The following is a 17,903-nucleotide window of genomic DNA, read 5'->3' as shown; positions in this document are numbered from 1 at the left end:
GTATTCTCCCGCGTGGAAGAAAGATACTAAGCATTACGAATGTTGGAAACATTCCGTATGTTCGTCGATCACATTTACCTCCCTGACGCATTTACAGTCCTTTTTAAATTTCACTGGTCAGAAATTGGTCGTAATTATGAGGTCAATTATCGTTAATTAGTGGTCGTTGGGACTGTAAGAAGTGGTCGTTATACAGAATAGCGGGGTGGTCGTAATACTGAAGCGACCAATACAAAGATATTAAGTGGAAAAAAACGGGACTGAAAAAAGTGCCCGTAATAGCGGGATGGTCGTAATTTTGAGGTGGTCGTTAGGTGAAGTTTCACTGTATATGAAATTTTAAAAACAGAAAATGTCCAGATCAAAATGACACTGATATAAATACTAGTGAGTTCCGTTGCGCGTTCCGTTTTTTTTTCATGGAAGATTTTTGCACCGGTCCGTGGAAACTTCCTTTACTCCAATTGATGCAGATTTTGTAAGTTACTGCAGTAAACACACATGTGACCAGAATATCACAAGCAAACACACGTATACCTAAGGCTGTACGTCACACGTATACCTACTTTACGGCCAGCACATGTATCCACGTGTGTTTAAGGCTGTACGTCACACGTATACCTACTTTACGGCCAGCACATGTATCCACGTGTGTTTAAGGCTGTTACCTACTTTACGGCCAGCACATGTATCCACGTGTGTTTAAGGCTGTACGTCACACGTATATCTACTTTACGGCCAGCACATGTATCCACGTGTGTTTAAGGCTGTACGTCACACGTATACCTACTTTACGGCCAGCACATGTATACACGTGTGTTTAAGGCTGTACGTCACACGTACCTTCTATATGGCTATCACATGTATCCACGTGTATTTAAGGCTGTACGTCACACGTATATCTACTTTACGGCCAGCACATGTATCCACGTGTGTTTAAGGCTGTACGTCACACGTATACCTACTTTACGGCCAGCACATGTATCCACGTGCGTTTAAGGCTGTACGTCACACGTACCTTCTATATGGCTATCACATGTATCCACGTGTATTTAAGGCTGTACGTCACACGTACCATCTATATGGCTATCACATGTATCCACGTGTATTTAAGGCTGTACATCACACGTATACCTACTTTACGGCCAGCACATGTATTCACTTGTGTTTAAGGATGTACGTCACACGTATACCTACTTTACGGCCATCACATGCATTCGCGTGTATTTAAGGCTGTACGTCACACGTATACCTACTTTACGGCCATCACATATTTTCTAGTGTGTGACAAGTGTATGAAGCATACGCCCATGATCAATAAAACGAATGTGAACCATGAACCTATTAAAGGTCTTTGAAGAATCACACCAGTAGGTCCAGTATGGCTATGATTTTCTGTGTCAATGGCGGCACAAGACATTTAGGCCAAATCTTATTAACGTGCCGTTGTTTAATGAAATCGTAGTGACAACATGAGCTATAAAGCACAATAATGACCAGAAGTAAAGTCCATTACCTTTCATATCGCACACGAAAATATGATTATACGTTGTTCCGAGATATCATGGTGGTTACCACATAGACCGCACATAATGAACAACCATCATCTCATGTAAACTCTTTGTTTAGTTCGAGCGACCACACTCTATATCGTGTGATGTTGCCATGTTAAGCTGCCGGCTTAGGAAGCAATGTCTCTATGGAAACAGTTATCTTGCAGATACAAAACTATTGATTGAAATAAAAAAAAACAATCGAAAAAAACCTATTTGTCATGGTTTTGAATTAAAAACACAAATGTCGTCATCGATATGGCCTTGACTTTTTTTTCGGAAGAGTTTCAAATGTCCTTATACATCTCCTTTGATCGTCGTCTCTAAGGTATTGAGTTCGGACGTAAACGGAAAAAGTCGACCAAGGAAGGGACAGTTTGTCCCTGAGAGACTGTCATGTTAAAACAATTTCGCTCCTCCGGAAGGATGACGTCACGCAAAGTTGAAGTATCGGTGGCAACCATTCTATTCTTGACACATGGGGAAAGAGGATATATATTGATTGCTATGATTCAGAACACAAAGTTTCGATAGTTTTTACAGCATTCACCAAGAGCACCAAGTCCCTTTCTTGAGACATTAAATCCAATGGAGTTAGCGGTGAGCGCCGTAAGCTTGAAACGAACAATTTATTTGGTGTTTCCTTGGCCTTTTAATCTCATAAGCCAAACAGAATAAACTATATATACTGTCAAACTTCTATAGATCGAACTTCGATGATTCGAATTTCTCGATGTATCGAAGTTTCTGTCCGGTCCTGAACTGTATTCCTATATATATACTACCCCTTTATTAATCGAAGTTTTATAAATCGAACTTTTCGATGTATCGAAGTTTTTTCATGGACCGTAAGTATGACAACACTGTCATTGACACCTCATGATTCGAACGAAACATTTATCTGTACTTATATTAGTCATATACAAATATTTACCTAATGTAATCTACGTTCATCATCATCATCATCATCATCATCATCATCAACATGTGCATGTTGACATACAACAAAATCCAATCAACTTTCTCTCTACAAGAATTTTTTTTTTCAATTCATATAATTTCATTTACATAAACAACATTCTGGCGGTTGATGAGATGTTTTCATTGAAATAGTTTATTCAGTCTACAAGCTGTCATTTGGTTGTAATTCTTGAGAAGTGGTTGCGGTTTACTTATATTACTATAAAAATAAACATACTCACACTTATTTTATGGTTTTAAGGCGCTTGTAAATAAAGGATTTGTTTGTTATTTTAAGTGTCCTGTGTTTTGATTGCCACCGCTAAAAGATCAAGGAGAATGGGACACATCCATTGTATTTAAGGTATGACAGTGGTTCTGTAACTAATTAAAAACGCTGTAGAGGTTTCATAAAAGTGAACATGGCATGCGTAAGTAGACAATCTTATTCTATTCTACACTTGCCATTTGAGAAAAGAGGTCTCAAGCTAAAGAGGAATTCTTCAAAATAAGATTTTACAAGGAAAATATTTCAATTATATTACCTTTCAACAATGACAGCTTTAAAAGTCGGATACATTAAACCTGCGTAATCTACATTCAAAATTATTTTGACGTCATTATCATGAACCCATTTAAGCCATTGACAAACCCCTAATCCAACCCACTATCTCCTCGACAAAACCAAAAGGTTAATACATTTTAATCTATTTAAGGTTAATATAGAAATACATATTTTTTTGTTATAGTTTTATGGTTTATTCTGTAGAATAAATTATTTACTTTATATTCTGCCATTTATTTGCAATTTGCATCTCCCGTGTGCTCTTATCTAAATTGGTTAAAAAAAACTCCGCTTATTTTTAAGCAACACGCGCTTCAAATATTTATTGTATATGGATAATTTAAGACTCTTAGTTTATTTTTATTGCTGTGCGAAAACTTGAAAGATTATTTTATAGTTAAAGATATTTAAGGCAGTCAATAGATCAAAGATCAATCTTTTCTGTAATTAAATTTCCAGTGCTGGGATGTTCAAGGCTCAACATTATGCAGTGTATTGGTTTTGTTACCATTTTAATCACTCCCAATACCATAAAGCGGTCGATACAATGAACGACTGTGGTTCTACAAAGCGCCTATTACAGCAATACAACACAAGAGGTCCTTTCCACCATAAATCGGGAATACACTGCTAAATAATACCGTATTGTTCATATATAATGTTTACATCAGAACATCAGACAACTGAACGTAATTAGATTTATTGGAATAATTATATCACACTATCACCAAACTTGATGGAGGATGCGATGAATATCCACCTTCCGTGTATTGCGATGTCACTTATGCAGAGTCGGGGTATTTCCTGTGTAGTAAGAGGCGACTAATTGTTAGTTTCCCATCAGAAAGGTGTTTTCTTCAATGCCTACTTTTAAGGAGATCAGAATTACAATACTGCCCCTAACGTAACGCTGTGTATATAATATCAACCTTTTTCCCTTGTGCATTCTGCCACTACTAGACACCTGTTTCTGTGGTATTCTGCCACTACTAGACACCTGTTTCTGTGGTATTCTGCCTCTACTAGACACCTGTTTCTGTGGTATTCTGCCACTACTAGACACCTGTTTCTGTGGTATTCTGCCTCTACTAGACACCTGTTTCTGTGGTATTCTGCCTCTTCTAGACACCTGTTTCTGTGGTATTCTGCCTCTACTAGACACCTGTTTCTGTGGTATTCTGCCTCTACTAGACACCTGTTTCTGTGGTATTCTGCCTCTACTAGACACCTGTTTCTGTGGTATTCTGCCTCTACTAGACACCTGTTTCTGTGGTATTCTGCCTCTACTAGACACATGTTTCTGTGATATTCTGCCTCTACTAGACACCTGTTTCTGTGGTATTCTGCCTCTACTAGACAACTGTTTCTGTGGTATTCTGCCTCTACTAGACACCTGTTTCTGTGTTATTCTGCCTCTACTAGACACCTGTTTCTGTAGTATTCTGCCGTTGATGTATGTCTCCCAAGACATCTGTCCACGTACAGTTCCGGCAGTTGATGTCTCCCGAGACACCTGCTCCTCCATGACCCTGACGGTTGATGTCTCCAGGGACACCGAGACCAGCATGACCCTGCCCGATGCCGTCTCCCGAGACACGTATAACCCTGGCAGTTGACGTCCCCAGAGACACCTGCCCTCGTTTGATTCTGACGGTTGACCCTGCTACTAATGTCTCCCGAGAGATTGTTCCCGTATAATACTGACCGTTGACGTCTTCCGGGACATGTCACCGTATGACGCGGACGATTGATGCCTGCAGAGACAGCTGTGTCTTGTAAATATGACCATGACTGTTGCGAGAACGTAACCAAACAAATAACGATGTAAATGTGTCTTTACTGTTCGTGTCGAGCTATTTCTACTGATACATCGACCTAGCATGGGCATAATATTTGAAATACATTTCCACAGTCTGCCCTCTTTTACTTTGAGTTTACTCGTATTAACGTGACAATTCATGAATACTCTCTGCCGTATTGCGATAGCAGACAGGGAGAACTGGCAGAAAACGCCGATTGACATGGCAAATGAAATGAAAACCAATATCTTTTCAGCAAAGTCGCATATGAAAAACATTTGAAGGTGTGGGAACTACTTAATGGCGATATGTTGTTAATGTCATGTCCGCTGTCTGCGACACGCACTTCTTTAAAATGTCAGTAATTGAAGCAATATATTCGGCTTGGACTCTCAAGCGTTCAGCCTCGGGCAATGTTTGTTGTCCACAATAGATCTAAGCCTCTGTCGCTGGACTCTAATGGAATAAATTGTGATATATGTACATAAACAGAGTCAATAAAATGGTCGATTATTGTCTTATATTGTCACTTAAAAATAATGGAAACAAGCATAAACATCTCTCATCTTCTAGAAAAACACAAACCTTCAAAAATTTGATTTAGGCCCATAGCATCACTGACGAGTCCTACAAGGACGTAACAGCTGTATGATGCAGTAAAATTCATCGTTAGGCTTTATTGTATCTAATTCTAAATTTGTATTAACAGATGCTTTTTACTTGCGTGTCTTTTATCAATTTTCCTGATTAGGGTTTCCGACAAGAGCAGATGATCATAGACGTCAAAGTGAAAAAATAAACAAGAATTGGCGGGAAATTGTTTAATGTTTGCTATAAATTTCTATGTATTCTATGTATTTGTTACTGGGTTCTGACAATTAATTACTTGCTGGGTTCATCGCCGCTAAATACCCTGGGTCAGACGAAGGGGATCTCCTTGCAGTCGACGGTAACTATTTCACTGAAAAACATGCTGAACGCCCATCCCATGTAATCTTATGCAAGAGGGGTTGAATGTCCTGTCCAAGGACGTATCTACAACAGCACTGGCCTATACAAGTTTTCAGCTTCCGTTGAAACACAAACCTATCGGAAGCAATGGTTTATACCAAGAATCCTTCTGCAATCAATACCAATCCATTGATAACCAGTGTTAATGTACCATACTATTCAATATCAGTTCAATATTTCGTTCACCAATTCGACAATATCACTCATGAATGCATACATAAAATCTGGTATAAAAAACACAATAGAAGCTTAAATAGATTCCCGATTGATATGAACGTGAAGAAAGTCACCTTACATGAGGTCATTAGGGGAAGACGTCATTGACATCTTGTTTCCTGGTTTCGATATATATATTTGTTGTTTTTTCCTTTAATCATTTGAAGTTGTATGTGTAATAATAAAATCATCAGGTCATTTTTATTTTTCATTTTTTATATCCTGTTTCCTTTAATGTTTTTTTTTCATTTCCTCGTTTTTTTTCAAAACAAATGAGCGAAATACTCATCTGTTTGCCATACTGAATTTCATTACTTTCCAATTCGGAACATAAACCTTCTCTCAGTCAAGTTTTCGAATTAGATGAACTACATGCACGAGAACGAGGAACCACATCGCCGAGGCTGATAGCTGTATCCATAGGTCAGTGGACCAATACTTAAACATCAATCACTGTGTGCATACAGTCAGCCTTCGTGATTCAGGTCGAGGCTGGCGCCCTTGAATGTAATCTACCAGAAAGGATTCTTTAATGAATTTGTCGAAATATTAATAAATAATCATGTCAGTCTTAGATCAGATTATAACTGGATTACGTACACCGCGTTCGTTTGGTTTCCGTAATCTGTTGAGTAATAAAAATTACACAATATGAAGCAAGGGAAGTGCATCGACTGTCGTCTCCAACAGCACGTATTGATAAAGTTATTTGGAACAACACCTGATTATTGGGTAATCTTACAAATTGATAGGCTGGCAATATGCGAAGCCATATATATGTTTCCAAAATGCCAGATTCATTTGCTGATTAGAATATGGAGAGATCTGTTGAAGTGTGATGAATTCCTTTTTCAATGTCAATATCACGACCAAAAGGTGGCCGAGTACATATAGCCTGCTTCAGTGCCATATACAAAAGTGCAGTTTCCGTTATACTCTCTATAAATAACTTTCATGGGAGCTCTGGTCAGAAATGATACATCTGATTAACTGTCTTAATCTCCTGATGATAAATCAAAGAAAAGGGCAATAAATGCCATCGTTTTTGTGTTCTCATTTTCATCCTTTCCTGCTCTTGTTGATTCAAACCCCAGCCAAAATTTACTGTTGTGTTCTAATATTCACCGATTATCAAACTTTTTGTTCCAATAACCTGCCAAAACCATTTCTATTCATCATCAAATCGTTTGTCCAAAGAGATGGTAAAAGTATTCCGATTATCCCAATATCAAGAAGAAATCGATCTGCTTTGATTGTCTAAATGTCATACAGAAGTTTTAGTTTATCAAAATAATTTGCCACAACTGATCCGTAAATATCCATATCCGATACCTTATCATCATCATCATCATCATCATCATCATCATTATCATCATCATCATCATCATCATCATCATCATCATCATCATCATCATCATCAAATAACCAGACAATACTAATCTCTACGTCCAATATCCAGACAATACTAATCCCTACGTCCAATATCCAGACAATACTAATCCCTACACCAAATATTCAGACAATACTAATCCCTACACCAAATATTCAGACAATACTAATCCCTACACCAAATATTCAGACAATACTAATCTCTATGCCAAATATCCAGACAATACTACTCCCTACGTCCAATATCTGGACAATACTAATCCCTATGCCAAATATCTGGACAATACTAATACCTACGTCCAATATCCAGACAATACTAATCCCTACGTCCAATATCCAGACAATACTAATCCCTACGTCCAATATCCAGACAATACTAATACCTACGTCCAATATCCAGACAATACTAATACCTACGTCCAATATCCAGACAATACTAATCCCTACACCAAATATTCAGACAATACTAATCCCTACACCAAATATTCAGACAATACTAATCCCTACACCAAATATTCAGACAATACTAATCTCTATGCCAAATATCCAGACAATACTACTCCCTACGTCCAATATCTGGACAATACTAATCCCTATGCCAAATATCCAGACAATACTAATACCTACGTCCAATATCCAGACAATACTAATCCCTTCACCAAATATCCAGACAATACTACTCCCTACGTCCAATATCTGGACAATACTAATCCCTATGCCAAATATCCAGACAATACTACTCCCTACGTCCAATATCTGGACAATACTAATCCCCACGTCCAATATCCAGACAATACTAATCCCTTCACCAAATATCCAGACAATGCCAATCCCTATGCCCAATATCTGGACAATACTAATACCTACGTCCAATATCCAGACAATACTAATCCCTACGTCCAATATCCAGACAATACTAATCCCTACGTCCAATACCCAGACAATGCCAATCCCTACGCCCAATATCTGGACAATACTAATCCCTACGTCCAATATCCAGACAATACTAATCCCTACGTCCAATATCCAAACAATACTAATCCCTACGTCCAATACCCAGACAATGCCAATCCCTACGCCCAATATCTGGACAATACTAATCCCTACGTCCAATATCCAGACAATATTAATCCCTACGTCCAATACCCAGACAATACTAATCCCTACGTCCAATATCCAAACAATACTAATCCCTACGTCCAATACCCAGACAATACTAATCCCTACGTCCAATATCCAGACAATATTAATCCCTACACCAAATATCCAAACAACACTAATCCCTACGTCCAATACCCAGACAATACTAATCCCTACGTCCAATACCCAGACAATACTAATTTCTACGTCCAATATCCAGACAATATTAATCCCTACGTCCAATATCCAGACAATACTAATTTCTACGTCCAATATCCAGACAATATTAATCCCTACACCAAATATCCAAACAATACTAATCCCTACGTCCAATACCCAGACAATACTAATTTCTACGTCCAATATCCAGACAATACTAATCCCTACACCAAATATCCAAACAATACTAATCCCTACGTCCAATACCCAGACAATACTAATCCCTACGTTCAATACCCAGACAATACTAATCCCTACACCAAATATCCAAACAATACTAATCCCTACACCAAATATCCAAACAATACTAATCCCTACACCAAATATCCAAACAATACTAATCCCTACGTTCAATATCCAGACAATACTAATTTCTACGTCCAATATCCAGACAATATTAATCCCTACACCAAATATCCAAACAATACTAATCCCTACGTCCAATATCCAGACAATACTAATCCCTACGTTCAATACCCAGACAATACTAATCCCTACACCAAATATCCAAACAATACTAATCCCTACACCAAATATCCAAACAATACTAATCCCTACGTCCAATACCCAGACAATACTAATCCCTACGTTCAATACCCAGACAATACTAATCCCTACGTTCAATACCCAGACAATACTAATCCCTACGTCCAATATCCAGACAATACTAATCCCTATGTCCAATATCCAATATCCGGACATTATACTCCATATGCCATCCAGACAATACAACAAGCCCAATGCCTATACAATACGTATCTCCAGGTCTAATACTTAGACAATACTAGCCTCTAGTCCCATCAACAAAAATGATAACCCGCAGATCCCATATATAAACATTAATCATTACCATGTCCAGTACTTAGACAGGCCATATTAATCAATAGGCCCAATATCAACGCAATACAGTATCCCTGTAGTATAAATTAACCAATTTGTCCCAATATGACCAAAACCATTTATATCTCTCTTTTTTCACAGTTGGTCCAAATATCTGGCCGTTATTTATCGATTTGTTTAATTATTCAGTCAAAATTTATTTACATTTGTGTTACAATATCTAATGAATGTTTGGGATTTTGTTCCTGGTGTTGTAGTTGTGTCATGATCATGTAAGTCGACTAACACTACAGCAGAATATAAAAAGTTCTTTTGAAATCTATTTCAGTATTCAGTCATACAATCGAAACTTTGGAACTGTCCCTACTTGTTTTTCTTCTTTAACACAATGAAGGCTGTGTTACTATGGTAATCAGTATAAATGGAGTCTGTTTTAGACACGAGGGTAGTCGGTCATCATGCCACTGTTTTTATTTCAGATTTCAAACCTTCAGAAGCAAGGTATTCAGATGGGCATGCTAATGTATTATAAATGAAAAAGGAAAACAATGAACAATTAGCACGAACCTTTAATTTAAGGCTTAGACGATAAAAGCATTGGTGAAAAGGTAGTAAACGATAGTCTATAGGAACAGCTGAATTGTACCACCACAATTCACAGTAAATGGACTCCCATATGGCATTTAAAGGGATCACTCCAATCTAAACACTGTTCACATGGTCAGTGTATATCACACTAAGCCCCAGCTTTCTGTCAATCCTGCCTTGGTGTCAAGGCCACAACACTTTTATAGTAAGCATCAGAGCTAATAGCATTGTGGTAGATCAAAAATACACATGCTCCTGTGTGCCTTCCTTGATGATCAGTGTTTTTATGACTGCTAGCGGTTTAAAAAGACCTTGTTACTAGGAGATCCAAGGGAAATATTGGCGCCAATCTGTTCTTTATCGAGTTTTTCTTCTTCTGTTTTTTTTCTTTTTCGCACTTTATGTTGTTACAGTAAGAATCATAATTTTTTTTTTTTTTTTTTTTTTGAGCACTCAGAATAGTATCAGCATGACGTTCAGCGTGACGTTCTTCGAATGTCTACGTTCATTCAGAATGTTATAAGCGTGACGTTCTTTAAATGTCTACGTTCATTCTAATATATTAGCATTAATTAACTCAAACATTAACAGGACCAATATACAAAGTAAATACTGAGACAGATAGACAGCCATAAAGTCAAAGACACAGACAACACAAGGAGACAGAGAGACAGAAATGTAGGCAGTCAGACACACAGACAGACACACCCTGACACATCGACAATCAGAGAAACAGACAGACAGACATGCACACAATCATAAACATAGACAGCCACACTAGCAAACACATGACAGTCAAATAAACATACAGCCACACAGACAGACATCCTGACACACACACCCTAACATACACAGACAGACACATAGACTGACATACTCACAGACACACAGATAAATCACATACGGCCTTCCATGAAAAATGAAACGATAAACATGCGGACGACAGACAGATTGCGTTATCATCGGTTACAAGTCACAAATATTAAGATACACAAAAGAACGGTATACATAACAGATCCTAATCATAGACATATATGATATATGATAATTAGTCTAATTTTTTAACTACACAACAGATGCATAAGAGAATTAACAAGTGTTATATTACATGTTTTGGAACTTCTCAAATCACGTCACATCAACTCTTTTTTTTTTCTCTTCATCACAGTGCTCGTTTTATACTTTTAATTGTAATCCTGTTCTTTACAAATGAGTTGTTTATTCAATATATATGTTTAAACATAGCTTGACATTTAACTTGTAATAAAAGAATGCCTCTTTCATTGATCTAGTATCTTATTAAGTATATTTTGTGCATATTCAATAGGCAATGTTTTCTTTTTATTGGACTTTACATATAAAATTAGATTGCTAACTATTACTGATTGAACTTTCTTCTGCATTTGATTGATACTATATTTAATACTATTATGTTTTATATCATTTCTACATTTCCACATTGTCCATTTGAATGCAATTAGCGCACTATTAAATAAAATAGAAAAGATACCTTTTTCCAGATAGCCCAGAGCTAATATTTCTGGAGTCAAAAGTTCATTCCTAAAACTTGGGAACTTCACAAATATTTTATTTCTGCATTGAATAAGGACAGATTTTACAACGTTACACGAGAAGAAAAGATGTAAAATATCCTCTAATTCTGTCTTACAAAAATGACATTTTCCGTCTGAATTACTAAATTTACTTATTTTTACTTCAGTATAAATGACGTTGTGTATACATTTCCATTGCAATTCCTTCATCTGTGTTGTCGTAAATGTTAATTCTATGTTATCCCAAACCAGTTCCCAGTCAAATTGTTTTTGAAAAGTTTGTTCCCATTTCAATTTGCAATTCGGTGTCAGATTTTTATTCAGTGTATTCATGATGATTTTAGGTTTTAATTTTCTCATAGTGAGCGGTTTCCCATCTCTTCCAATAATATTTAGGTTACTATCAATAATAGGGTATAAATAATCATTGTTCTCTCTGTTGTTCCCCTTTAACTCATCTAACCATACTATTGGAAAAGCATTTTTTAATCTCGATAACTCAGACATACAATTTCGCTTATCTGTTAACAAAGAGTATATATCACGGTCTTTTTTAAAATTCTTGTTTTGTACATCCCATATATCGTTGACTGTACAGATGCCACTTTTCGTAAATGAGGTAAAAAATAAAGGTTTTTCATTAAATTGAATAAAGTGGTTACCGAATAGCGGTTGTTTAAGAATCTCGTTTCTGTTTACATGTCTTAAATTTAATTTCTGATAAGTTGACCATGATTCTAACAGTTTTTTATAAAACAATGGAAAGTTGGATAGGTTCAACGTACGTATGTCCGATAGTTTACAAACAAAAAACTCGATTCTGTATTTGTCATCCAAAGACCTAAGCCAGTGTTTGCCTATCGCGTTCCATGTATCAGTGTCACTTTTTAATATTTTGTACATAGATTTTACCTGTATACTAAAAACAAAATCTTTCACATCTATAATATTCATACCTCCTTCATGATAATGCTTTGATAATATTTTACGATTCACTAAGTCTTTTCTTCCGTTCCAAACAAAATTCCAAATTAACGAATTAATACTTTTAATATACTTTTCAGGTATACCTCGAGCTTCTGTCTCAAAGGCAATTAAGGAAAAGATAAGAGATCTTATAATTAGACTCTTGCCATATAAAGTTAAATGTCTACTTTTCCATACTTGTATACATGCTTTGATTTTCTTTATTTTCTCTTCCCATATCGCATTATTATCTATATTATAACCGTGATGTACACCTAATGTTTTTACATGTTTTTGTGTCCATGAGATATTGCTGTATACGGGTTCTTTATTCTTCCATCTACCTAAATATATTCCGGTAGTTTTTTCTAAATTAATTCTTGAAGTAAGAATCATAATTACCTTGTAGTTATTTTATCTTTTTATAAAACTGACAACCACGGAGTCAAATATAGAAAATTTTACAAATGTTTCTAATTTATCTTCTGAAAAGTAATTTATTTTCTAATCATATTCTTTATAAAAGTGTTTATGATATTTTTAGATTGCTGAAATAAAAAAATCAAAGTTGCCGCCTAAAATCTAAACTGATTTAGAGATAAAGATGCAAGTGAACAGCTGAAGATTAACCAGCGACTTTTAGAAGCGGTTACCGGCCTTCGAAATGGTGAAACTCTGTAACATCGTTCTGCCAGAAATGTGAAATTCTACATTATTACAGCCTGCTGGTTGGTCAAATAAGCTGGACTATGGTAATGCAATAAGTATAGAATATATCCGTATAGCTGGACTCCTACAAATTTAACATGAAGTACTGCTATTGTTTGTCGAAAAACTGCATCGTATCCTGAGGTCGCCATACTATTTTACATATACACCTGTGTACACGCTCGTGTCTGGCACGCCTGCTGACCACGATAAACTGTCTTACCTGTACAGACACGCTGACCTCAACCATGCGCCATTCATCTACTCACCTGCGCGCATATTCAGTCGACAGAAACTGTTTCTGAAATATTGTATATTCTGACGTTTGTTTATCCATCATGAATACTACTTCCGCTTCCAATAAACATCTTCTGAATACTTTATCGTCGTCGTCCCCGATTTTTCCTGAAAGTAAAAAGGTCAGACAGAAATCGCTTACTGAAGAGAGCCCACCTACCAATTACCCTATGTACCCTGGTCAACCCGGCCTATACCTTCCGATGGGTACGTCGACTCCATCAGCTCCCCATGAAAACGTTCTTCCTGGTAACTACTATACTCAAACTGCTGGGTATCCCCTGGGCCACGCCTCTAATATTCAAGCCTTTTATGTAAAACCCTCTCCTGAAATCATATGAGATATAGTTATGGCCGTTAAAGAAATGATAGTGAGTGAAATATCTGGTCTGATACAAAAGAGCACCTCTAAGGGCTGCGCTAGACGCCGTGAAGCTATAAAACCAAGACCTCCGGCTTAAACTGGATGATTTAGAGCAATATAGCCGAATGCCTCTGGTAAGAAATTCTGTGATTCCCCAATCCCTATCCGAAAATTCTACTGCTCTGGTCCTTGACGTCATTGATAAAGCCGAGATATATGTAAGTGCTGATGACATTGAAAGGTCGCATCGTGTTGGAAATCCCATGAAAACAAGGTCCAAACCTCGCCAGGTGATAATGAGACTAAGGTCATTCGAAGCTACCGTACACTCTTAATATCATGTAAGAAATTCCAGGAGTGTCCTACGAAATCCGTGTCAATAAACGGAGATCTGACTAAACAGCTTTCATTTCTCTGCCGCCATTTGGCGAAGAATCCATCTTGTCCAGTAATATTATTAGAAATACTTCACAAGTCTAATGATATATGACAGTTCCGTACTTGTATACATGTAAATATTGTGGCTTTTTATGCTAGTTTGAACAGCTATATAATCCTCTCTCGGTGTTGAATCGAGTTAGCAATAAAATGGTTAATAGACTGCCAGACAATGAAATACATACGAAAATAGCCAACTTTTCACATGAGGAAATCGACATGTATTTATTTCATGATAGCAAATATGATTAACTTTACCTCTAATTAATCATTATTGCTTCATTGACGGTATGAAGACATTATCGATATGAAAATGGACAGAAGTACTTCCCTTTGCAGTGTTATTGTTTCACAATGGTATACGACATCTCACCTACTTGTCGCATGTTAAAGAGGGAACGACTGATTGGTATCAGGATATCAATTACATCTCATAAAAGCTCGCAAGCGAAACACCTGAAAATGGTATATTTAAACCCTAATCTGTCGATATCCTCACAAGTGCAGACATGCAGACAGACAGACAGACACAACCAATTTGTTAACCGTCAAGGCTAAGGCTATGATCATCTACTCTGTAGCCATGGTCATTACAAGTTCAAGGTTATACATGTCGCATATCCTACTAGGCTTGTTGCCCATTTTTGGACACGAATCACATTTGCTTTAAAACTGCAACACACAAAGATGGTAACTAAACCCTATACAAAGAGTTACTGGTACATCGCATCAATGTATGCCAAAACATCTTAACATACAATGGAACACAAGGACAGTATTCCATTTGAAGTGTAATTGAAAAGGCTGTGAAGTCGTCATGGATACAAAGCAATAGTTATTAGATTTTTCTACTTACTACAAGGTAAATAAATATATCTGTTGTTATCTCTACCTATATATATATTGCTATCTCTACCTATATATATATATCTGTTGTTATCTCTACCTATATATATATCTGTTGTTATCTCTTCCTATATATATGTGTGTGTTGTTATCTCTACCTATATATATATGTTGTTATCTCTACCTATATATATATATATTGCTATCTCTACCTATATATATATATATATATATATATATATATATCTGTTGTTATCTCTACCTATATATATATATCTTTGCTATCTCTACCTATATATATATTTGCTATCTCTACCTATATATATATATCTGTTGTTATCTCTACCTATATATATCTGTTGTTATCTCTACCTATATATATATGTTGTTATCTCTACCTATATATATCTGTTGTTATCTCTACCTATATATATATATTGCTATCTCTACCTATATATATCTGTTGTTATCTCTACCTATATATATATATTGCTATCTCTACCTATAAATATCTGTTGTTATCTCTACCTATATATATATATATATATATATGTTATCTCTACCTATATATATATATCTGTTGTTGTTATCTCTACCTATATATATCTGTTGTTATCTCTACCTATATATATGTGTGTGCTGTATATATATCTGTTGTTATCTCTACCTATATATATATGTTGTTATCTCTACCTATATATATATATATATATGTTGTTATCTCTACCTATATATATATTGCTATCTCTACCTATATATATATTGTTATCTCTGCCTATATATATGTGTGTGTTGTTATCTCTACCTATATATATATGTGTGTTGTTATCTCTACCTATATATATATATGTTGTTATCTCTACATATATATATATGTTGTTATCTCTACCTATATATATCTGTTGTTATCTCTACCTATATATATGTGTGTGTTGTTATCTCTACCTATATATATATGTTGTTATCTCTACATATATATATATATGTTGTTATCTCTACCTATATATATATATCTGTTGTTATCTCTACCTATATATATCTGTTGTTATCTCTACCTATATATATATGTTGTTATCTCTACCTATATATATCTGTTGTTATCTCTACCTATATATATATGTTGTTATCTCTTCCTATATATATATGTGTGTTGTTATCTCTACCTATATATATATTGCTATCTCTACCTATATATATATATGTTTGTTATCTCTACCTATATATATATATTGTTATCTCTACCTATATATATATGTGTGTTGTTATCTCTACCTATATATATATATATGTTATCTCTGCCTATATATATATGTTGTTATCTCTACCTATATATATATGTTGTTATCTCTACCTATATATATATGTTGCTATCTCTACCTATATATATATTGCTATCTCTGCCTATATATATATATATATATATATATATCTCTGTTGTTATCTCTACCTATATATATGTGTGTGTTGTTATCTCTACCTATATATATATGTTGCTATCTCTACCTATATATATATATTGCTATCTCTGCCTATATATATATATATGTTGTTATCTCTACCTATATATATCTGTTATCTCTACCTATATATATATATGTTGTTATCTCTACCTATATATATATATATATGTTATTATCTCTACCTATATATATATATGTTGTTATCTCTACCTATATATATCTGTTGTTATCTCTACCTATATATGTTGTTATCTCTACTTCTATATATATGTTGTTATCTCTACCTCTATATATATGTTGTTATCTCTACCAGTAGCTTTTTTAGATTCCCTAAACCATGGGTAAAGCAGTGGGAGAAATTATGCAGGTTGTAAATATAACAATCAAATTGAATGACTCGGAATGTTGGCCTGCAGCTACAGCTGTCAGTCAGTCTATCGCCAAATAAACATCATTATCTTACCTCTGGTGGTTCATTTGAATTAACTGTTCCAATTACTTGTTAACATTTGAGTAACGATGCTCGAATTTTGAGTGATTTAACAAATACAACGTTATAAAGTGGAAGAATGTCGGGGGGGTCATCAACGATCTATTGAACTAACTGTACGCATGTAGTACCTGAAACACGTCTCTAAGGCATCCCTTTATGATCAGCGTATCATTAAATTTAAATGCTTCTCATATCAATCAAATACAAACCTTTATACTTTAATTATTGTGTGATTGGAATTATGTGGAAATGAGTCATCCTGGAGTGGGCGTGGTCATTTTCGTACACAAACTCGGACTTGGATCAAAATGGATACATCAATATATCCTTTAGGAGGAGCGATAGTAAAGTAACTGATGCAGACCGAATCTGTAGCTGCCATTTTAAAGACGGAAAGAAGAAAAATGGTTCCACTTCTTTTCCTTGAAAACAAGGGGAATATTTTGACTACCAAGATCCAAATAAAATTTCAAGGTATCATAAAAAATTCACAATTAA

At 35.5% G+C, this 17,903-nt stretch overlaps 1 protein-coding gene across 1 annotated transcript; it reads left to right on the top strand.

Moving 5' to 3' along the window:
- The first annotated feature begins 4,656 nt into the window (after positions 1-4,656).
- LOC132544166 (adhesive plaque matrix protein-like) lies at positions 4,657-9,623 on the top strand. Its single transcript, XM_060207738.1, has 2 exons — positions 4,657-4,675; positions 7,564-9,623. The coding sequence occupies exons 1-2, from the start codon at positions 4,657-4,659 to the stop codon at positions 9,621-9,623; spliced, it is 2,079 nt and encodes a 692-aa protein (XP_060063721.1).
- Positions 9,624-17,903: the final 8,280 nt, after the last annotated feature.

Source organism: Ylistrum balloti, unplaced genomic scaffold (genome assembly GCF_031769215.1).
Source record: "Ylistrum balloti isolate Yb309-2 unplaced genomic scaffold, AGI_CSIRO_Ybal_v1 Utg369782, whole genome shotgun sequence".
Taxonomy (NCBI): Eukaryota; Metazoa; Mollusca; class Bivalvia; order Pectinida; family Pectinidae; genus Ylistrum; species Ylistrum balloti.
The sequence above is the reverse complement of the archived record's forward strand: the minus strand, read 5'-3'. Positions and strand labels throughout refer to the sequence as shown.